Source organism: Mobula hypostoma, chromosome 4 (genome assembly GCF_963921235.1).
Source record: "Mobula hypostoma chromosome 4, sMobHyp1.1, whole genome shotgun sequence".
NCBI lineage: Eukaryota > Metazoa > Chordata > Chondrichthyes > Myliobatiformes > Myliobatidae > Mobula > Mobula hypostoma.
Genome location: NC_086100.1, coordinates 1,924,825 through 1,949,134, shown reverse-complemented (window position 1 = coordinate 1,949,134; position 24,310 = coordinate 1,924,825). Strand labels below are relative to the sequence as shown.

The following is a 24,310-nucleotide window of genomic DNA, read 5'->3' as shown; positions in this document are numbered from 1 at the left end:
AAAATATAATTCAAAATGCATGTAGTACGCAGTACAGATAAACAGTAAACAGGAGAAGGCTGAGGAGAGGGAAAAAAATGATCAGCCATGATTGAATGGCGGACCAGATGGGCCCAATGGCTGAACTCAGCTGCTATGTCTTATGGTCTTTTGGTCTAAAATATATATTACACATGTAAGGGGTTTCTTCTTTTATGTTACTGTGTAGTCTAATTAAAATGGCTTCTTTGTTATAGAAAATAGGTGCAGGAGTAGGCCATTCGGCCCTTCGAGCCTGCACCACCAATGTTATAATTGAAATGGCTTCTTTGTTATGTTAACTGCTGAGAAAGTCCTCCCGCTAGTAGTTTGCTTGGATTATGTTACTGATAAGAGGAGGAACAAACCAATTGGTATAGATGTTATTCTTTCTGTGTGTCTGTAAGTTATTGTGATGCGCGGGTTTTTTGGGCAGAAGGCAGGAGAGCGAGACAAAGGATGAACAAGGTGCTGTGAGTCCGCTAACGGGGTCGGACCCCGCGCAGGAGTCCGAAGTCCAGGGTGTTCGGCGAGGAGAGGAGACAGAAGTGGACTTGTCTGGTCGACCACTGTTGTTGGTCCCAGGCGGCAGGCCGAAGTAGTCTGAGGGGATCGCAAGGGAAGAAGGAGGGTCCCGAGCTCCAACTGTTTGTGCACGTAGAGATTGAACTTTGATAAGTGTGGCGCCTTTTATTTTCCTTTTATATTTTATTGTCTATTAATTATATAGTTCCAGTAATATCTATAAACTGTAAATCATTTAATCGTATCTGGTGTATTTTCTGTTATTTGGGGGGGGGGGGTACATCACACAGCATCCACACAAACTATTACCCAGTTTGGTGGGGCCGAGGGCTGTTTCCCTAGATGACAGCGAGCTGAGCGACTCTGAGGCTGGCCAGGGGGGGTTATACACACAGCATGTAAAACAAAATATTACCATAAATAAGTTAATAAAATATGATTCAAAATAAATGCAGTCCGCAGCACAAGTAAAGAGTAAACAGCTCGCTGTCCGAGTGAGGAGACCTAGGTGGTGGCAGTGTAATCATTAGTCTCACAGCCTGAGGGAAGGAGCTGTTACCTAGACCTGATGCTCCTAAACCTCCTTTCTAATGATAGTAGGTCAAAGAGCTTGTGGGATGGGTCTGCAATGCTCCCGGTAAATATTACAAAAAAGGTATGAGGGAAACCCCGGTGACCCTCCCAGTGAAAGTGTATGTCCAAGAATTCATCACCAACTAGAACCTCATCCAGCAGCTGTCCATCAGCGGGCCCACAAATTTCTACAGATGTACCAGATGGAGAGCATTCTAACTGGTTGCATCACTGTCTGGTATGGAGGGGCCACTGCACAGGATCGGAAAAAGCTGCAGAAGGTTGTAAACTCAGCCAGCTCCATCATCGGCACCAGTCTCCCCAGCATCGAGGACATCTTCAAAAGGACCTGGACCCATTGCAATTTGCCTATCGCCACAATAGGTCAACGGCAGACACAATCTCAATGGCTCTCCACACAGCTTTAGACCACCTGGACAACACAAACACCTACTGTATGTCAGGATGCTGTTCATCGATATAGCTCAGCATTTAATACCTTCATTCACTCAATCCTGATTCAGAAGTTGCAGAACCTGAGCCTCTGTACCTCCCTCTGCAATTGGATCCTTAACTTCTCAATCAGAAGACCACAATCTGTGCAAATTGATGATAACATCTCCTCCTCACTGACGATCAACACTGGTGCACCTCAGGGGTGTGTGCTTAGCCCACTGCTCTACTCTCTCTATACCCATAACTGTGTGGCCAGGCATAGGTCAAATACCACCTATAAATTTGCTGATGATACAACCATTGTTGGTAGAATCTCAGGTGGTGATGAGAGGGCGTACAGGAGTGAGATATGCCAACTAGTGGAGTGGTGCCACAGCAACAACCTTGCACCCAACATCAGTAAGATGAAAGAGCTGATTGTGGACTTCAGGAAGGGTAAGACGAAAGAACACATACCAATCCTCACAGAGGGATCAGAAGTGGAGAGAGTGAACAGCTTCAAGTTCATGGGTGTCAAGATCTCTGAGGATCTAACCTGATCCCAACATATTGATGCAGTTATAAAGAAGGCAAGACAGCGGCTATACTTCATTAGGAGTTTGAAGAGATTTGGTATGTCAACAAATACACTCAAAAACTTCTATAGATGTACCGTGGAGAGCATTCTGACAGGCTGCATCACTGTCTGGTATGGGGGGGGGGCACTGCACAGGACCAAAGGATGCTGCAGAGGGTTGTAAATTTAGTTGGCTTCATCTTAGGTACTAGCCTACAAAGTACCCAGGACATCTCCAAGGAGCGGTATCTCAGAAAGGCTGCGTCCATTATTAAGGACCTCCAGCAGCCAGGGCATGCCCTTTTCTTATTGCTACCATCAAGGAGGTGGTACAGGAGCCTGAATACACAAACACAACATTTCAGGAATAGCTTCTTCGCCTCTGCCATCGCTTATCAGCTTTCTGAATGACGATAAACCAATAAGCACTACCTCACAATTTTCTTCTTCTCTGCTCTCTTTTTGCTCTACTTATTTATGTCTACTTATTTACAGTGCCTATAAAAGTATTCACCGTCCCTTGAAGTTTTCATGTTTTATTGTTTTACAACATTGAATCACAGTGGATTTAATTTGGCTTTTTTTGACACTGATCAACAGAAAAAGACTCACGTCGGAGTGAAAACAGATCTCTGCAAAGTGATCAAATTAATTAAAGAAATATAAAACACTAAATAACTGATTGCATAAGGATTCGCTCTTTTACATGACGCACCAAATCAACACTAGGGCTGCCAACTGGTTTTAGAAGTCATATGATTAGTTAAATGGAGATCACCTGTGTGCAGTCAAGGTGTTTTAATGGATTGTAGTACAATACACCTGTATCTGGAAGGTCCAACTGCTGGTGAGTCAGTATCCTGGCAAAAACTACACCATGAAGACAAAAGAACACTCCTAGCAACTCTGTGAAAAGGTTATTGAAAAGCACAAGTCAGGAGATGGATACAAGAAAATTTCCAAGTCACTGAATATCCCTTGGAGTACAGTTAAATCAATCATCAAGAAATGGAAAGAATATGGCACAGCTGTAAATCTGCCTAGAGCAGGCCATCCTCAAAAACTGAGTGACTGTGCAAGAAAAGAACTAGTGAGGAAAGCCACCAAGAGATCTATGACAACCCTGCAAGGAGTTACAAGCTTCAGTGTCTGAGATGGGAGGGACTGTGCATACAACAACCTGCCCAGGTGCTTTATCAGTTGCAGCTTTATGGGAGAGTGGCAAAGAGAAAGACACTGTTGAAAAAAAACTCACATGAAATCTCAGCTAGAGTTTGCCAGAAGGCATGTGGGAGACTTTGAAGTCAGCTGAGAGAATTGATATTTGGCCATCAGACTAAATGCTATGTTTGATGTGAGCCAAACACTGCACATCATCAAAAACACACCATCCCTACCATGAAGCATGGTGGTGGCTGCATCGTGCTGTGGGAATGGTTCACTGCAGCAGGCCCTGGAAGGCTTGTGAAGGTAGAGGGTAAAATGAATGCAGCAAAATACAGGGAAATCCTGGAGGAAAACCTGATGCAGTTTGCAAGAGAGCTGTGAATTGGGAAAAGATTTGTTTTCCAGCAAGACAATGACCCCAAGTAGAATGCCAAAGCTACACAGAAGTGGCTTAAAAACAACAAAATTAATGTCCTGGAGTGGCCAAGTCAGAGTCCAGACCTCAATCCAATTGAGAATTTGTGGCTGGAATTGAAAAGGGCTGTTCACTCACAATTCCTATGCAACTTGACAGGGCTTGAGCAGTTTTGTAAAGAAGAATGGGGAAAAATTGCCGTGTCCAGATGTGCAAAGCAGATAGAGACCTATCCACACAGACTCAAGGCTGTAATTGCTGCCAAAGGTACATCTACTAAAGACTGACTTGAAGGGAGTGAATACTTCTGCAATCAATTATTTTGTGTTTAATTATTGTAATATATTTAGATCAATTTGTAGAAATTTGTCACTTTGACATGAAAGAGTTATTTCTATTGATTGGTGTCAAAAAAGCTAAATTAAGACCACTGTGATTCAATAAAACATGAAAACTTTTGGTGGGGGTAAATACCTTTTATAGGTATTGTAGAGTGGAGAGGGTGGTTCCTATAGTAGGGAAAGCACTGTATATTTATCATTGTAATTTATTGTTTTATTATTATGTGTTGTAATGTACTGATGTCACAAAACAACAAATTTCACAGGGTAATGCAAACAGGCTTTTCCACATGTTGGGTGAGGTTACAACTGAGTTAAGGGGGAAAGGTGAACTGTTTAAGGGGAACATGTGGGGAAACGTCTTCACTCAGAGGGTGCAGAGAGTGTAGAATGAGCTGCCACTGGAAATGGTGAATGTGGCTTGGATTTCAACATTTAAGACTAGTTTGGATAAGTACCTGGATGGGAGGGGTATAAAGTGAAAAGAGGAAATATGGGGACAAACTAGCCAATAATATAAAGCAGGATACTGAAAGTATTTTTCAGTTATATAAAGAGTAAAAGGGAGGTGACAGTTGATATTGGACCACTGGAAAATAATGCTGGTGAGCTAGTAATGGGGGACAAAGAAATGGCAGATGAACTTATGGGTATTTTGCATCTGTCTTCACTGTGGAAGAAACTAGCAGTGTGCCAGAGGTCCGTGAGTGTCAGGGAGCAGGAGTGAGTGCCATTGCTATTACTGAGGGAAAACACAAAGGTCTTGAGGTGGATAAGTCACCTGGACCAGATGGACCACATCCCAAAGTCCAAGGAGAGGTTGCTGAAGAGATAACAGATGCATTGGTCAAAATCTCTCAAGAATCACTTAAAGATTGCAAATGTCACTCCATTCTTTAAGAAGGGAGGAAGGCAAAAGAAAAGAAATAAGAGAAACATAGAAAATCTACAGCACATAACAGGCCCTTTGGCTGACAATGTTTTACCGAGCATGTAACCTACTCTAGACGTTGCCCAGAATTTCCCAACCGCAGAGCCCTCTATTTTTCTAAGCTCCACGTACCTATCTAAGAGTCTCTTAAAAACCCTATTGTATCTGCCTCCACCACCTTTGCTGGTGATGCATTCCACGCACCCATCACTCTCTGTGTGAAAAACTTACACTGACATCCCCCCTGTACTTACTTCCAAGCACCTTAAAACTATGGCCCCTCGTGTTAGCCATTCCAGCCCTGGGGAAAAGCCTCTGACTATCCACACGACCAATGCCTCTCATCATCTTATACTCCTCTATCAGGTCACCTCTCATCTTCCATCGCTCCAAGGAGAAAAGGCCAAGTTCACTCAACCTATTCTCATAAGGCATGCTCCCCAATCCAGGAAACATCCTTGTCAATCTCCTCTGCACTCTCTCTACAGTATCCACATCCTTCAGCCTAACCTCAGTGGTTGGGAAAATGTTGGAGTCTATTATTAAGGATGAGGTTTCGGGGTACTTGGAGACTACCGATAAAATAAGTCAAAGTCAGCATTGTCTCTGGAAAGGGAAATCTTGCCTGACAAATCTGTTAGAGGTCTTTGAGGAAGTAAAAAGCAAGATGGACAAAGGAGAGGCAGTGGATGTCATTTACTTGGGTTTTCAGAAGCAACTTGATAAGGTGCCACACATGAGGCTGTTTAACAGGGTAAAATCCTATGGTATTACAGGACAGATACTGGCATGGATAGAGGACTGGCTGGCAGGCAGGAGGCAGCGAGTGGGAATAACAATGCTTGCCTCCCTGAAAGTGGCAACACAGTTCAAAGGGTGGTTCAGAAGCCTATGACATGCTTGCTATTATTAGTCAAGGCACTGAGTTTAATAATCAGGAAGTCATGTTGCAGCTTTATAAAACTCTAGCTGGGCTTCCTCTGACCGTTCTGGCCACTCCACTATAGGAAGGTTGTCAAGGCTTTGGAGAGGGTGCAGAAGAGGTTACCAGGGTGCTGCCTGGATTAGAGGACATGTGCTATAACGAGAGGTTGGACAAACTTGGGTTGTTTTCTCTGGAGCAGCGAAGGCTGAGGGGAGGTCTGACAGAGGTTTATAAGGCTTTGAGAGGCAAAGATAGAGTAGACAGACAGTATCGATCTCCCAGGGTTGAAATGTCTAGTACCAGAGGGCATGCATTTAAAGTGAGAGGGGGTAATTTCAAAGGAGATGGGAGGGGCAAGCTTTCTTTACATGCAGAGTGGTGGGCACCTGGAGTTCCTGTGCTGTACTGTGAGGGGAGGCAAAATGAGAAGGCAGACAGTGAGGTAACAGGAATCTGAAAAGCAACTAATGATCAATAATGAAAGGAAATGTTTTGTTCTGCAGCCTTGTTGGGGAAGGGGGTTGTTGTCAGGGGTAACTTGTCTGAACAAGGCGGGTAACCGGTAAGTGGAAATGACCAATAACAGAGAGATGGAGTGACATTGCATGAACACTGACATGCAGTATGAGATCAGCTCCTGCAGAAGCCAGCACTGATTCAGACACAAACTTCTGATAATGACACCACCCCCCCTTCACCATTCCCCATCCCCTTTTCCCTCTCTCAACTTATCTCCTTGCCTGTCCATTGCCTTCCTCCAGTGCTCCTCCCTCCTTTTCTTTCTGTCCTCTCCTATCAGACCCCCCCCCTTCTTCAGCCCTGTATCTTTTTTGCCAATCAGTTCCCTCCCTGCTCTTTACTTCATCCCTCCCCTTCGTGGTTTCACCTATCACCTTGTGTTTCTCTATCCTCCCCCAGCTTCTAATTCTATTCCTCATCTTTTTTTCTCTAGTCCTGCTGAAAGGTCTTGGCCTGAAATGTCAGCTGTACTCTTTTCCCTAGATGCTGCCCGGCCTGCTGAGTTCCTCCAGCATTTTGTGTGTGTTGCCTGGATTTTCAGCATCTGCAGATTTTCTCCTGTTTGTGATCCTATCTCCTGTACTCAGTACTTTGATTTATGAAGGCCAATATGCCAAAAGCTCTCTTTACGACTCTATCTAACTATGAAGCCACTTTCAGCAAATTATGCACCTGTATTCCCAGATTTCTTTGTTTAACCACAGTCCTCAGTTCCCTACCGTCCACTGTGTAAAATTCCAACTCCTACCCTGCCCTCAAATTTACCCGGTCCATTTCCGACACCTCCCTCCCCTTTATTGATCTCACTGTCTCTGGAGACAGCTTATTCACTGATGTCAATTATAAACCCACGGACTCTCACAGCTACCTAGATTATACCTCTTCCCACCCTGTTACTTGTAAAAATACAATCCCCTTCTCTCAATTCCTCCATCTCCACTGAATCTGCTCTCAGGATGAAGCATTTCATTCTAGAATAAAGGAAATAGTCTCCTTTTTCAAAGAAAGGGGCTTCCCTTCCTCCACCATCAACGCTGTCCTCAACCACGTCTCTTCCATTTCACGCACGTCTGCTCTTACCCCATCCTCCCTCGGATAGGGTTTCTCTTGTCCTCACCTACCACCTCACCAGTCTCTTCGTCCAGCAATACAGTAATTCTCCAAAACTTCTGCCATTCCAACAAGATTTCACCACCAAGCACATCTTTCCCTCACCCCACCCCGACGTTCTGCTTTCCATAGGGATCGCTCCCTACGTGACTCCCTTGTCCATTTGTTCCCCCCCCCACTGATCTCCCACCTGGCATTTATCTTGCAAATGGAACAAGTGTTACACTTGCCCCTATGCCTTCTCCCTCACTACCATTCAGGACCCTAAATCCAGGTGAGGTGACACTTTATCTGTGAGTCTGTTGGGGTTATATACTATGTTCAATGCTTGCGGTGTGGCCCCCTGTATATCGGTGAGACACAATGTAGATTGGGAGACCGTTTCACTGCGTCCCAATGCTCCGTCTGCCATAAAAAGTGGGATTCCCAGTGGCCATCCATTTTAATTCCATTTCCCATTCCCATTCCGATATGTCTATACATGGCCTCCTCTACTGTCGTGATGAGGCCACACTCAGGTTGGAGGAACAATACCTTGTATTCCATTTGGGTAGCCTCCAACCTGATGGCATGAACATCGCTATCTCAAACTTCCAGTACTACCCCCCAAACCCTCTCCTTCACCATTTTCCACCCTTTTCCCTCTATCACCTTATCTCCTTGCCTGCCCATCACCTCCCTTTGGTGCCCCTTCCCCCTTTTCAGCCATTCAGCCCATCGAGTCTGCTCCGCCATTCCATGATGGCTGATCCTGGATCCCACTCAACCCCATACACCTGCCTTCTCGCCATATCCTTTGACACCCTGACCGATCAGGAAATAATCAACTTCCGCCTTAAATATACGTACGACCTTGGCCTCCACCAGAGACTGTGGCAGAGCATTCCACAGATTCACTATGCTCTGGCTAAAAAAAAATCCTCCTTACCTCTGTTCTAAAGAGTCGCCCCTCTATTTTGAGGCTGTGCCCTCTAGTTCTGGATACCTCCACCATAGGAAACATCCTCTCCACATCCACCTTATCTAGTCCTTTCAACATTTGGTAGGTTTCAATAAGATCCAATTGCATTCTAAATTCCAGTAAGCACAGGCCCAAAGCTGCCAAATGCCCTTCATATATTAACCCCTTCATTCCTGGAATCATCCTCATGAACCTCCTCTGGACTCTCTCCAATGACAACACATCCTTACAGAGACATGCAGCCCAAAACGGTTGACAATACTCCAAATGCAGCTGGACCAGTCTCTTATAAAGCCTCAGCATCATACACCTCCGATCCTTACACACCTCCATTCCCCATCAAGAAGGCCTCAAAGCCCTCTGCTACTTTCTGGACAATAGACCTCACCAGTTCCCCACCACCACTACCCTCCTCCGGTTGGTGGAACTGGTACTCACACTTAATAACTTCTCTTTTGGCTCTTCCTACTTTCTTCAGACCAAGGGTGTAGCTACGGGCACTTGCATGGGCCCCAGCTATGCCTGCCTCTTTGTTGGTTATGTGGAACAGTCTGTGTTCCGAACCTATCCTGGTAATGCTCCCCAACTTTTCCTTCGCTACATTGACGACTACATTGGTGCTGCTTCCTGCACCCATGCTGAGCTCATCAATTTCATCGACTTTACTTCTAACTTCCACCCAGCTCTCAAATTCACTTGGTCTATCTCAGACACTTCTCCCCCTTTCTTGATCTCTCGGTCTCCATCTCTGGAGACAGCCTGTCCACTGACATCTTCTACAAGCCCACAGACTCTTACAACTACCTCAACTATACCTCTTCCCACCCCGCCACATGCAAAAATGCCATTCCCTATTCCCAGTTCCTCCGTCTCTGCCGCATCTGCTCCCAGGATGAGGCTTTCCGTTCCAGGACACCTCAAATGTCCTCTTTCTTTAAGGATCGTGGTTTCCCTTCTGCCATCATCAATGATGCCCTCACCCGCATCTCCTCCATTTCCCGCACTTCGGCCCTCACCCCAGCCTCCTGCCACCACAACATGGACAGAGTTCCCCTTGTCCTCACCTACCACCCCACCAGCCTCCGGATCCGGCACATTATCCTCCACAACTTCCGCCACCTTCAACAGGACCCCACCACTAAGCACATCTTTCCCTCTCCGCCCCTCTCTGCTTTCCACAAGGATCGGTCCCTCCGCAACTCCCTGATCCACACGTCCCTCCCCACAGATCTCCCACCCAGCACTTATCCCTGTAAGCGCAAGTGCTACACCTGTCCCTACACCTCCTCTCTTGCCACCATTCAGGGCCCCAAACAGTCCTTCCAAGTGAGGCAACACTTCACTTGTGAGTCTGTTGGGGTCATCTATTGCATCCGGTGCTCCCGGTGCGGCCTCCTCTACATCGGTGAAACCCGACGCAGATTGGGGGACCGCTTCGTCGAGCACCTCTGCTCCATCCGCCACAACAGACAGGATCTCCCAGTTGCCACCCACTTCAACTCTGCTTCCCACTCCCATTCAGATATGTCCATACATGGCCATGATGAGGCTAAACTCAGGTTGGAGGAGCAACACCTCATATACTGTCTAGGTAGTCTCCAGCCCCTTGGTATGAATATAGAATTCTCCAACTTACGGTAATTCCCTCCCCCTCCCTTCCCCTATCCCTATTTCACTCTGCCCCCTCCCCCAGCTGCCTACCACCTCCCTCATGGTTTCGCCTCCTTCTACTACCCATTGTGTTTTCACCTATTCCTTCTTCACTTTTCCTGCCTATCACCTCCCTGCCTCCCTTCCCCCACCCCTTTATCTTTCCCCTTACTGGTTTTTCACCTGGAACCTACCAGCCTTCTCCTTCCCACCCTCCCCCCACCTTCTTTATAGGGCCTCTGCCCCTTCCCTCTTCAGTCCTGACGAAAGGTTCTGGCCCGAACCGTTGACTGATCATTTCCACGGATGCTGCCCGACCTGCTGAGTTCCTCCAGCGTGTTGTGAGTGAAGCCTCAGCATTATTTCCTTGCTTTTATATTCTATTCCCCTTGAAATAAATGCCAATTTTTCCCTTCTTTACCACAGACTCAACCTATAAATTAACCTTCTGGGAGTCTTGCATGAGGACTCCTAAGTCCCTCTGATGTTTGAACCTTCTCCCCATTTAGATAACAGTCTGCACTATTGTTCCTCTTACCAAAATGCATCGTTATACTTTTCCCAACACTGTATTCCATCTGCCATTTTTTTTGCCCATTCTTCCAATTTGTCTAAGTTCTTTTTTTCTGTAATTTATTTTTTTATTGAATTTCATCATCAAACAAACATTTCCATAAGATGTATTTCAGATACTGTACATATATATCATATAATCATATTTGTCACAAATCTCCACATAATATTTATCTGAGGTATACACTTATAGAAAGGAGAGGAAAGAAAAAACAATCGAAAGAAGAAAACTACGTACGAAGTAGGGAGTGATCTTTTTTTTACAACATATTTATTGGCTTGTGAGAATAAAATCAGGCCTGTGAGGTGTTATGCAGTTAAACCATTTTTTCCAGCATTAATAAAATTGTTCCAACTTATGATTAACAGATGCTGTTATCTTCTCCATTTTGTAAATGTCCATTGTAATTTCCATCCATACATTTAAAGTTGGGCTCTCCTGTGATAACCATTTCCTGGTAGGAGTCTTTTTACCAGCCACCAGCAGTATATTCATTAAATATTTATCTCTTTTCAACCATTCTTGAGGTATATACCCAAAGTATATGGTCTTACTGTCTAAGGGTATTTCATATTTAAAGATGTCTTGTAGGGCATTATGTATCCCACTCCAATAGTCTTTGATAACGGGGCATTCCCAGAAAATGTGATAATGGTTTGCATTTTGATTTCCACAATTTCTCCAGCAAACAGGGGGGTTGTTATCATAATGGGATTTCTGAGAAAATATCTTATCAAGTTTTTCCACCTGAACACCCTCCATTTCTGTGAACTGGTACACTTCCATTGATACCTCCATATTATTGTCCATTCTTCCTCAGATATTATTATCCCTCCTTCCTTCTCCCATTTTGTTTTAATGTATGAAATCGAATGTGTTTTAAGATTTGACAGACCCTTATACACGCTTGAAATTATTCTACTACTGTTGTCTGAATTATATGCGTTTCTAAATAGCTCTATCAGACATGTACTTGCCTTGGTTACATTTTTAACAGTCCTATTAACATACTGTCGCATCTGTAAATACTGGTAAAAGTCTTGGTTTTCTAGTAAGTACTTCTCTTTGAGCATTTCAAAACTGAACAGTGTTTCTCCTTTCATTATATTGCAAATAGCTGTTCAGTCCTTAAATCTAGCATCCAGTTTATTTGGTGTAAAATCCGAGTCATATGCACACCATCTAAGATTTGCAATGTCTCTCTCCAGTTTAGATTCTTTTATAATAGTTTTCCATATTTTAAGTGTTTATTTCACCCACGGGTTGTCAATATTACTTATGTAACTCTGTAGGTTGTTATCAGCCAAAATTGCCTGTATGGGGATGGAAAGTATCCTCTCCTCAATGTTTTTCCATTGAGTGTCATATGATGGGTTGCACCAGCATATCACAGCTCTCAACTGTGCTGCAAAATAATAATCTATAAGAGAAGGTAGGCCCCATCCCCCCTTTCCCTTGGCTAATTGCTAAGTTTTGAGACAAACCCTAGGCCTTTTACCCTGCCATCTATATCTTGATAGCATCTTGTTCCATTCATTGAATTGATTTTGGTTAATCTCTATTGGTAGGGTCTGAAAGAGATATAGTAGTCTGGGCAGTATATACATTTTAACAGATTCAATCCTTGAACTGAGACCAAGAAAAGGAATTAGGTTCCACCTTGTTATAGCTTCCTTAATTTTTTTATATATTGGCTGATAATTGCATTCTGATAATTTTGCCAAATCTTTTGGCATAATGATGCCCAAATATTTGACAGACTCTGTTTGCCTTGCCCAAGGATACCTACTTTCAAATTCTCTTGGTGGACTATAGTTATATGAAAGTAGTTGGGTTTTACCTAAGTTGATCTTGTATCCTGATAATTAGCCATATTGTTCAAAGGATTGCATCAATTTAGGTAAAAAGTCTGTTGGTTGCCCTGGATAGATCAAATGTCATCCGCGTAACAGGCCAATTTATGCTCTGTCCAATTTGTCTAAGTCCTGCTGCAATCACATTGCTTCCTCAGCACTACCTACCCCTCCACCTATCTTTGTATCATCTGCAAACTTTGCCACAAAACCATCAATTCCATTATCTAAATAACTGACAAACAATATGAAAAGTAGTGGTCCCAATACTGACCCTGATTGGCTGCCAGTGACCACTAGTCACTGGCAGCCAACCAGAAAAGGCTCCTTTTATTCTCACTCGCTGCCTCCTGTCTGTCAGCCATTTCACTATCCATGCCAATATCTTTCCTGTAACACCATATGATTTTATCTTGTTAAGCAGCCTCATATGTGGTACCTTATCAAATACTATCTGAAAATGCAAGTAAATGACATCCACTGCCTCTCCTTTGTCCACCCTGCTTGTTACTTCTTTGAAGAACTTTAACAGATTGGTCAGGCAAGATTTCCCTTCACAGAAACCATGCTGACTTTGACTTATTTTATCATTAGTCTCCAGGTACCTCAAATCCTCCTCCTTAATAATAGACTCCAACACTTTTGCAACCACTGAGGTTAGGCTAACTGGCCTATAATTTCCTTTCTTTTGTCTGCATCCCTTTTTAAAGAGTGGAGTGACATTTGCAATTTTCCAGTCCTCCGAGGCATGCCAGAATCAAGTGATTCTTGAAAGATCATGACCAATGCATTCATTATCTCTTCAGCAACCTCTCTGAGGACTCTGGGATGTAGTCCATCTGGTCCAGGTGACTTATCCACCTTAAGACCTTTGAGTTTGCTGAGCATATTTTCCTTTGTAACAGCAATGGCACTCGCTCCTGCTCCCTGACACACTGCTAGTGTCTTCCACAAATGCCTCACTAAAGTCCATGTAGACAACAATCATTGCCGTGCCTTCATCTACTTTCCTGGTTACTTCCTCAAAAAACTATATAAGGTTGCCATGCTGACTATCTTTGATCAATTTATGTTCATCTACTTTATATCTGGTCCTTTGGAATACCTTCCAATAATTTTCCCACTGCTGATGTCAGGCTCCAGTGTATAATTTCCTGGTTTATGTTTAGAGCCTTTTTTAAACAGCAGAACACAATTGTCTGTCCTCCAATCCTCTGGCACCTCTCCTGTCACTAAGGATGACTTAAATATTCCTGCTAGGGACTTGGTAATTTCTGTACTTGCCTCCCGTAGTGTCCGAGGGAACACCTTGTCAGGCCCTGGGCATTTATCCACTCTTAATTTGTCTGATGATAGCAAACACCTCCTTCTCTGCATTCTGTATGACGGTCCTTGAAACTGATGCTGCTTTGCCTCACTTCTGTAGATTTTGTGTCCATCTCCTGAGTAAATACAGTTGTAAAAAAATCCATCTCAGACTTCACCCATCTATGTTGGCTCTAGACACAGATTACTGTTCTGATCTTCAGTGTTGTGCAGGTGCTGGTGTTGGCCCTCGGTTTTGTGAAATTTTCCACGCTGAGTGCTGTGAAGGTGCCTGTCAGTTTAGTTCATTAAATTGCTCTCAGCAGTGGTAGGTAGATAGCCAGCTAATCGGTATAATGAAAACTATTACACTCACATGGAGCTTGGCACAAACAAACATGGCATACAAAATCATGTCAGCATTGCCATCAGTGTCATCTCTTTAGTTAATGAGCAGCTTGTTAAATTGTCAGACTACACAGGGAGCAGTTACCCGGACCAGCTGCCTCTGTGTTACTCAGACATGTTACCCTTTCTTCTTACACAACATAAATGTGCTTCTCTGGGAAATCTCCCAAATGATACGAGTGCCGACTAGGCTACTAAAAGATATTTCACTTAGACCTTTAGAGTATAAGACATAGAACCACAAGACCATCAGATGTGGAAGCAGAATTAGGCCATTCAGCCCATCAAGTCTGCTCCTCCACTCTAACATGGCTGATTTATTATCCCTCTCAATGCCATTCTCCAGCATCCTCCCTGTAACCTTTGACACCATGACCCTGACTAATCAAGAACCTATCAACTTTCGCTTCAAATATTCCCAATGACCTGACCTTCACAGACTTCTGTGGCAATGAATTCCACAGTTTCTCCACCCTCTGGCTAAAGAAATTCCTCCTCATCTCTGTTCTAAATGGATATCCTTCTATTCTGAGGCTGTGCCCTCTGGTCCTAGATTCCCGCACTATAGGAATGTCCTCTCCACATGTTTTCAAAGTACATTGCTTATCAAAGAACATATAAATTATACAACCTTGAGATTCGTCTGCTTACAGGCAGCCACAAAGCAAGAAACCCAAAAGAACCCATTTAAAAATTAATAAAATTGAGACCAACGTCTGAAGCGCAGAGAAAGGGGAACAGGTCATGCAAACAATGGAATCGAGCCACAATATTCCGAACCAAAACGAGTCCTTACATCTTTCTTTCTCACATAATCCAAATCTGTTTTTCCAGGAAATCTTCCAACTGGTTGGACAAGCCCCACCCATGACTAGGCTACTAAACACAATGAGTACTTGCTCTCTGTTTGCTGAGCTTTGCACTTCGGAAATGAGTTAAATCGCCCAGGTCTCAGAGGAGTGCTGGAGTCGAGCCAAGGAAAGGATGCTTGCTTACCTTGGGTGGCTGTTGAAATGCTGGTGGTGCCGGTGCAGGTTCCATGGTGGATGCCTTCTTGGAGGGGCCAGGTTGACGATAGGTACTGTGTGCAGGAGCAGAGGGGTTGTAGGCGACCTCTGGCCTCCAGGGATGCTGATTGCCATAGGCTGGCTCTCCCACGTAGCCTCCTCCATACCCTGGTGCCACCGGCTGGGTGTCCTGATAGTGGGATGGCGAAGGGGTGTAACCGTAACCTGGGTCGGGGTACTTTGCCGGTGTAGCTCTGTAGCCCGGGTCCAGGGAACGAGGCGGTGTGTTGAACTGCTGCTGAGGTGGAGGAGGAGGAAGAGGGGGAGCGGGGGCCAGCTCTGGGCCTGTTGGCTGGGAACCCGGCGGCAAGAAGTTGGGATTGGGCTGTGCAGTTTTGACCTGGATGTTGAAGGCAGGCTGGGAGGACGTGGAGGCCGTGGTGTAGGAGGCTGGCACGGGCTGTGGCGGGTTCTTCGCAGAGAGAGCAGGGGCCAAGCTTGGAGAAGTGTGAGGCTTGCTAGCTGCCTTCTTGGTGGCGGTCAGTAGTGGTTGGGCGGGAATGACCATCCTCTGGTGTCCGATCACTGGACTGTGGGCGGCGGTGGTGACTGGGCCTTGGATGGCTGAGGGGGTGCTGCTCGTGACTCCATGGCTCTGAAACAGAAGCAGGGAGATGATAAGGGACAGGCAGTTCATGTAATGGCGGCTATGATCAGTGGTGTTGTCCAGCACAGTGATCAAGTCCACACATGCATGCACACACACACACACACACACGCACGCACACACACACACACACACACACACACACACACACGCACGCACACGCTAGAGTCTGCATTAAAATATAAATTAGTTTATTATTGTCGGATGTACTTAAGTATAGTGAATGACCTGTCTTGTATACTGTTCAGACAGATCAATTCTTTATACAGTGCATTGAAATAGAACAAGGTAGAATTAAGCAAAGTAACAGCTCAGTATAGAGTAGACGGTCCGAAAGCCTGTTTCTGTGCTGTATGACAATGCAGTATTTACATATTAGTACAAAGTACAGACCTGCCTTCATACCGTGCTTTTGATGATTGAACATAGAACAATACAGCACAGTGACAGGCTACTAGGCGTGAGTCCCAGTTCTCCTGTACCCATGCAGGGTACAGACAGCTCCCGTACCGGGGCAGGGTACGGACAGCTCCCGTACGGGCGCGAGGTACGGACAGCTCCCGGTTCTCCCGTACCGGCGCGGGGTACGGACAGCTCCCATACCGGGGCGGGGTATGGACAGCTCCCGGTTCTCCTGTATGGGCGCGAGGTACGGACAGCTCCCGGTTCTCCCGTTCCGGCGCGGGGTACGGACAGCTCCCGTACTGGCACGAGGTACGGACAGCTGTCGGTTCTCCCGTACCGGCGAGGGGTACGGACAGCTGCCGGGGCTCCCGTACCTGTGCGGAGTATAGAGCACTTGCACCAGTCCCCCGAAACGCAGGGAGCTCTCCTCACACAGTAGTCAGTAACCTGACTATTGATGCAGAGTGTGGTTGAAGACTCTTGGCACCGTGTGAATCACCTGCAGCATTTACTGTGTGTCAGGAAGATAATCCATGTCCACGCGTACATGGCCAAGCTCCCTCATTATCTCATTATCCTTCCACTGAACATTCCAGAAATCAATCTGAAATCCATCCTTCATTGTCTAAGGCCAATGTCATTACCCTGAGGTGAATAGGTCAAGGTTGCACATGGTACGATTTTCCCAAAGGGCTCTTGAGGAAGGAGAAAGGGATTTATTTATGTGCAGAATAGGTCATGCTGTTCCAGCAACCCACAACCCCAAAGCCCAATCATGGAACAATTTCCAACATCTATACGATATGTCTGGGGTAGGAAACCAGAGCACCCAGGCAAAACCCACACATCTGTCACCTGGGGCAAAACCCACGCATTGTGTCACCTGGGCAAAACCCACACATTGTGTCACCCGGGCAAAACCCACACATTGTGTCACCCGGGGCACAACCCACACATCTGTCACCCGGGCAAAACCCACACATTGTGTCACCCGGGGCACAACCCACACATCTGTCACCCGGGCAAAACCCACACATTGTGTCACCCGGGGCACAACCCACACATCTGTCACCCGGGGCACAACCCACACATCTGTCACCCGGGCAAAACCCACACATTGTGTCACCTGGGGCACAACCCACACATCTGTCACCTGGGCAAAACCCACACATCTGTCACCCGGGGCACAACCCACACATCTGTCACCCGGGCAAAACCCACACATTGTGTCACCCGGGGCACAACCCACACATCTGTCACCCGGGCAAAACCCACACATCTGTCACCCGGGGCACAACCCACACATCTGTCACCCGGGCAAAACCCACACATTGTGTCACCCGGGCAAAACCCACATATTCTGTCACCAGAGGACATTACAGAAGGGTGTCAGAATCGAACTCCAAACACTGGAATGCTCCGAGCTGATTTTGCATTATGCTAACTGCTAAGTTATTGAGGTGTAAATTTACAGAGATCACAACCTGTCACACTAATGTGAGTAGGCCTTCATAAATCAGACTATTGAGTATAGGGTGTGATGTAGAAGTTGTATAAGACATTGAGGGTTAATTAGGAGTATTGTGTGCAGTTTTGGTCACCTACTTACAGGAAAGATGTCAGTAAGATTGAAAGAGTGCTGAAATAATTCACAAGGATGTTGCCAGTACAGTATTTGAGGACCTGAGATATGAGGAAAGATTGAATCAGTTAGGACTGTATTCTTGAGAATGTCGAAGATTGAAAGGAGATTTGATAGAAGTATGTGGAATTATGTGGCAGGATACTTGGTAGTGTGGAGGAGCAGAGGGATCTGGGGGTACATGTCCACAGATCCCTGAAAGTTGCCTCACAGGTGGATAGGGTAGTTAAGAAAGCTTATGGGGTGTTAGCTTTCATAAGTCGAGGGATAGAGTTTAAGAGTCGTGATGTAATGATGCAGCTCTATAAAACTCTGGTTAGGCCACACTTGGAGTACTGTGTCCAGTTCTGGTCACCTCACTATAGGAAGGATGTGGAAGCATTGGAAAGGGTACAGAAGAGATTTACCAGGATGCTGCCTGGTTTAGAGAGTATGCATTATGATCAGAGATCAAGGGAGCTAGGACTTTACTCTTTGGCGAAAAGGAGAATGAGAGGAGACATGCTAGAGGCATACAAGATATTAAGAGGAATAAATGAGAGTGGATAGCCAGCGCCTCTTCCCCAGGGCACCACTGCTCAATACAAGAGGACATGGCTTTAAGGTAAGGGGTGGGAAGTTCAAGGTGGATATTAGAGGAAGGTTTTTTACTCCGAGAGTGGTTGGTGAATGGAATACACTGCCTGAGTCAGTGGTAAAGGCGGATACACTAGTGAAATTTAAGAGACTACTAGACAGGTATATGGAGGAATTTAAGGTGGGGGGTTATATGGGAGGCAGGGTTTGAGGGTCGGCACAACATTGTGGGCCGAAAGGCCTGTAATGTGCTGTACTATTCTGTGTTCTATTATGAGGAATGTTGATAGGGTAAATGCAACCAGGCTTTTCTACTGAGGTTGGGTGAGATTAGAACGAGAAGTCAGAGGTTAAAGGTGAAAGATGAAATGTTTTAGAGGAACATGAAGGGAAAATTCTCCATTCAGAGTGTGGAGAGAATGTGGAACGAGCTGCCAGCACAAGTAGTGGAGATGGGTTCGGTTTCAACATTTAACAGAAGTTTGGATAAGTACGTGGATGGAAGGGGTATGGAGGCCTACGGTCCCAGTGCAGGTCAATGGGAGTAGGCAGTTTAAATGTGAGCAGCCTTAATGACCATCGCCCAGTAGCACTCACATATGCAGTGATGAAATACATTGAGAGGTTGGCCATGACTGGACCGAACTCCTGCCTCAGCAAGGACCTGGACCCATTGCAATTTGCTTCTTGTCACAATTCAAAAAGCGATGACTCAGATGGGCGCCATCAGTCATTAAGGACCCACCTCACCCAGGACGTGCCCTCGTCTCATTGCTACCATCAAGGAGGAGGTACAGGAGTCTGAAGACGCACACTCAATATCTCCCGAACAGCCTCTTCCCCCTGACATCAGATTTCTGTATGGACATTGAACCCATGAACAGTACCTCACTATTCTTACTTTTTTTTTTGCTCTACTTAATATATAATAAATACATTTAAAATGTGTGTGTGTGTATATATATGTAATAAAATAAGAAAAGAAACACAGAAAACCTACAGGCCCTTCGGCCCACAAAGTTGTGCCAAACATGTGCCTACCTTAGAAATTACTAGGCTTACCCACAGCCCTCTATTTTTCTAAGCTCCATGTATCTATCCAAAAGTCTCTTAAAAGACCCTATCATATCCACCTCCACCACCGTTGCCGGCAGCCCATTCCACGCACTCACCACTCTCTGATTGAAAAAACTTACCCCTGACATCTCCTCTGTACCCACTCCCCAGCACCTTAAACCTGTGTCCTCTTGTGGCAACCATTTCATTCCTGGGAAAAAGCCTCTGACTATCCACACGATCAATGCCTCTCATCATCTTATACACCTCTATCAGGTCACCTCTCATCCTCTGTCACTGCAGTGGTGTGCCTCAGGGATCTGTTCTGGGACCCTTACTCTTCGTGAGTTTTATAAATGACCTGGATGAGGAAGTGGAGGGATGGGTTAGTAAGTTTGCTGATGACACAAAGGTTGGAGGTGTTGTGGATAGTGTGGAGGGCTGTCAGAGGTTACAGCAGGACAACGATAGGATACAAAACTGGGCTGAGAAGTGGTAGATGGACTTCAACCCAGATAAGTGTGAAGTGGTTCATTCTGGTAGGTCAAATATGATGGCAGAATATAGGATTAATGGTAAGAGTCTTGGCAGGGTGGAGGATCAGAGGGATCTTGGGGTCCGAGTCTATAGGACCCTCAAAGCAGCTGTGCAGGTTGACTCTGTGGTTATGAAGGCATACAGTGTATTGGCCTTCATTAATTGTGGAATTGAATTTAGGAGCCGAGAGGTAATGTTGCAGCTATATAGGACCCTGGTTAGACCCCACTTGGAGTACTGTGCTCAGTTCTGGTCACCTCAGTACAGGAAGGATATGGAAGCCATAGAAAGGGTGCAGAGGAGATTTACAAGGATGTTGCCTGGATTGGGGAGCATGCCTTATGAAAGCAGATTGAGTGAACTCGGCCTTTTCTCCTTGTAGTGACGGAGGATGAGAGGTGAATTGACAGAGGTGTATAAGATGACGAGAGACATTGATCGTGTGGATAGTCAGAGGCTTTTTCCCAGAGCTGAAGTGGTTGCCACAAGGGGACACAGGTCTAAGGTGCTGGGGAGTAGGTACAGAGGAGATGTCAGGGGTAAGTTTTTTACGCAGAGAGTGGTGAATGGGTGGAATGGGCTGCCGGCAACAGTGGTGGAGGTGGATACGATAGGGTCTTTTAAGAGACTTTTAGTTAGGTACATGGAGCTCAGAAAAACAGAGGGCTACAGGGAAGTCTCGTAATTGCTGAGGTAGGGACATATTCGGCACAACCTTGTGGGCTGAAGGTCCTGTATTGCGTTATGTTTTCTATGTTTTTAACTACCTAGGCTTTACCAATAGCCCTTTATTTTTCTAAGCTCCTTGTATTCATCCAGGAGTCTCTTAAAAGACCCTATTGTTTCCGCTTCCACCACTCTCTGCGTAAAAAAAGTTACCCCTGACATCTCCTCTGTACCTACCTCTAAGCACCTTAAAACTATGCCCTCTATTGCTAGCCATTTCAGCCCTGGGAAAAAGCCTCTGACTATCCACACGATGAATGCTTCTCATCATCTTATACCCCTCTATCAAATCACCTCTCATCCTCCATCACTCCAAGGAGAAAAGGCAGAGTTCACTCAACCTATTCTCATAAGGCATGCTCCCCAATCCAGGCAACATCCTTGGTTGTTTTGTCTGGAGTGACCGAAGCTGAGGGGATATGTGACAGAGGTGTATAAGATCGAGAGTCATAGATAGGATAGACAGACAGTATCTTTCTCCCAGGGTTTAAATGTCTAATACCCAACAGCGTGTATTTAAGACCATAAAACACAGGAGCAGAATTGGGCCATCTGGCCCATCGAGGCTGCTCCACCATTCCATCATGGCTGACCTCTTTTTCCTGTTTCTTCCTCAACACCAGTTCCCAGCCTTCTCCCTGTAACCTTTGATGCCAAGTCCATCAAGAACCTACCAATCTCCCAACAACTTGGCCCCCACAGCTGCATGTGGCAACAAATTCCACAATTTCACCACACTTAGACTGAAGAAATTTCTCCACAACTCTGTTCTGAAGGGGCGCCCCTCTATCCTGAGGGTGTGCCCACTTGTCCTAGACTCTCCCACCATGGGAAACATCCTTTTCACATCTAATCTGTCTAGGGTTTTCAACATTCAAAAGGTTTCAATGAGATCCCCCCTCATCCTTCTGAATTCCAGCAAGTACAGATCCAGAACCAAAAAACAATCTTCGTATGATAACCCTTTCATTTCCAGAATCATCCTTGTGGTCTCACCAGTGCCTTATAAAGTCTCAGCATCACACCCCTGCTTTTGTTTTCTAGTCCTCTAGAAAAGAATGCGAACATGGCATTTGCCTTCCTCACCACCAACTCAACCTGCAAGTTAACCTTCAGGGTGTTTTGTACAAGGACTCCCAAGTCCCTCTGAATCTCACTCCTTTTATTCCCACTCGCTGCCTCCTACTAATCAGCCAATTCTCTAACCATGTTAGTAACTTTCCTGTAATACCATGGGATCTTAGCTTGATAAGCAGCCTCATATGTGGCACCTTATCAAAGGCCTTCTGAAAATCCAAATATATAACATCCACTACATCCCCTTTATCTATCCTACATGTAATCACATCAAACAATTTCAACAGTTTCGTCAGGCAGAATTTTCCCTGAAGGAAACCATGCTGACTTGGTACTATCTTGTCCTGTGTCACCAGTTACTCCATCATATTCACTACAGAAAAGGATCTTGGTGATTGTAGGGATGACTTGCAGTGGACTGAAAAGCTTGAGCATGTAGATATTAAGAAAAAGGATGTGCTGGTTCATTTGGAAAGCATCAAGTTGGATAAGTCACCAGGACCGGACAGGATGTACCCCAGACTACTGTGGGAAGCGAGGGAGGAGATTGCTGAGTCTCTGGCAATGATCTTTGCATCATCAATGTGGACGGGAGAGGTTCCGGAGGATTGGAGGGTTGCGGACGTCGTTCCCTTATTCAAGAAAGGGAATAGGGATAGCCCAGGAATTTATAGGCCAGTGAATCTTACTTAAGTGGTTGGTAAGTTGATGGAGGAGATCCTGAGAGGCAGGATTTATGAACATTTGGAGAGGTATAATATGATTAGGAGTAGTCAGCAAAGCTTTGTCAAAGGAAGGGCGTGCTTACGAGCCTGATTGAATTTTTTGAGGATGTGACTAAACACATTGATGAAGGAAGAGCCGTAGATATCGTGTATATGCATTTTAGCAAGGCATTTGATAAGGAACCCCATGCAAGGCTTATTGAGAAAGTAAGGAAGCATGGGATCCAAGGGGACATTGCTTTGTGGATCCAGAACTGGCTTGCCCACAGAAGGCAAAATGTGGTTGTAGACGGGTCATATTCTGCATGGAGGTTGGTGACCAGCGGTGTGCCTCAGGGATCTGTTTTGGGACCCTTTCTCTTTGTGATTTTTTTTGTAAGTGACCTGGACAAGGAAGTGGAGGGATGGATTAGTAAATTTGCTGATGACACAGAGGTTGGGGGTGTTGTGGATAGTGTGGAAGGTTGTCAGAGGTTACAATGGGACATTGAAAGGATGCAAAACTGGGCTGAGAAATGGCAGATGAAGTTCAACCCAGATAAGTGTGAGGTGGTTCATTTTGATAGGTCAAATATGATGGCAGAATATAATATTAATTGTAAGACTCTTGGCAGTGTGGAGGATCAGAGGGATTTTGGGGACTGAGTCCATAAGACATTCAAAGCTGCTGTGCAGGTTGACTCTGTGGTTAAGAAGGCATACGGTGCATTGGCCTTCATCGACCGTGGGATTGAGTTTAAGAGCCGAGAGGTAATGTTGCAGCTATACAGGACCCTGGTCAGAACCCAATTGGAGTACTGTGCTCAGTTCTGGTCACCTCACTACAGGAAGGATGTGGAAACCATAGAAAGGGTGCAGAGGAGATTTACAAGAATGTTGCCTGGATTGGGGACCGCTGCCTTATGAAAACAGGTTGAGTGAACTCGGCCATTTCTCCTTGGAGCAATGGAGGATGAGAGGTGACCTGATAGAGGTGTAGAAGATAATGAGAGGCCTAGGAGAGCCATTTTATTAAAGTGGAAGGATTCTAATCCACCTACGGTCTTTTACTGGCTCTCTTCCATCATGTCCTGTTTAAGTTTAGAGAAAACAAGAAGTCGGACATTTGATACATCCTTTAAATTTGAACAAATATGGCAAACTTTTATCCAATATTTTCATTTAATTTGATTTAATACTCTTTCAAATTTTTTTTTCGAGGTTTTAGATTTGATCAGAAAGTTTTTCTCTCCTCTTTTTTTGGTTGTATCCTCAAAATGGACTGCCCAATCACTTTTTTTTTGTTTTGTTTGTTCTTTTTTTTTCTCGTATAGTGGGTTTTTTTTCCTCTCTATTTAAAACCCAATTTTTTTTCCTTTCTCCTTTTAACTGGTAAGAGGAGAATTGTTATTTTCTTTTTTTTTATTATATATTTTATACGTTTAATAATATCTATGATTTTGACAGTGTCTATTTTAATTTTGGTTACTGATATATGTATTTGAACTAATGATTGTATTTGATTGTATCTATGTTTTTTTAAATCAATTAAAAGATTAATAAAGAAAGAAAGAAGACAATGAGATGCATTGATCGTGTGGATAGTCAGAGGCTTTTTCCAGGGCT

General features: G+C 45.0%; 1 protein-coding gene across 4 annotated transcripts in view; it reads right to left on the bottom strand.

Annotated features, from left to right (window-relative positions):
• Positions 1-24,310, bottom strand: part of LOC134345086 (lipoma-preferred partner homolog) — a 453,573-nt gene that overhangs the window by 70,981 nt on the left and 358,282 nt on the right. For all 4 annotated transcript variants that reach the window (XM_063045237.1, XM_063045236.1, XM_063045238.1 and 1 more), the window contains exon 5: positions 15,284-15,949. In XM_063045237.1, coding sequence (XP_062901307.1) covers positions 15,284-15,949 — 666 coding nt within the window. The remainder of the gene's footprint in view (positions 1-15,283; positions 15,950-24,310) is intronic.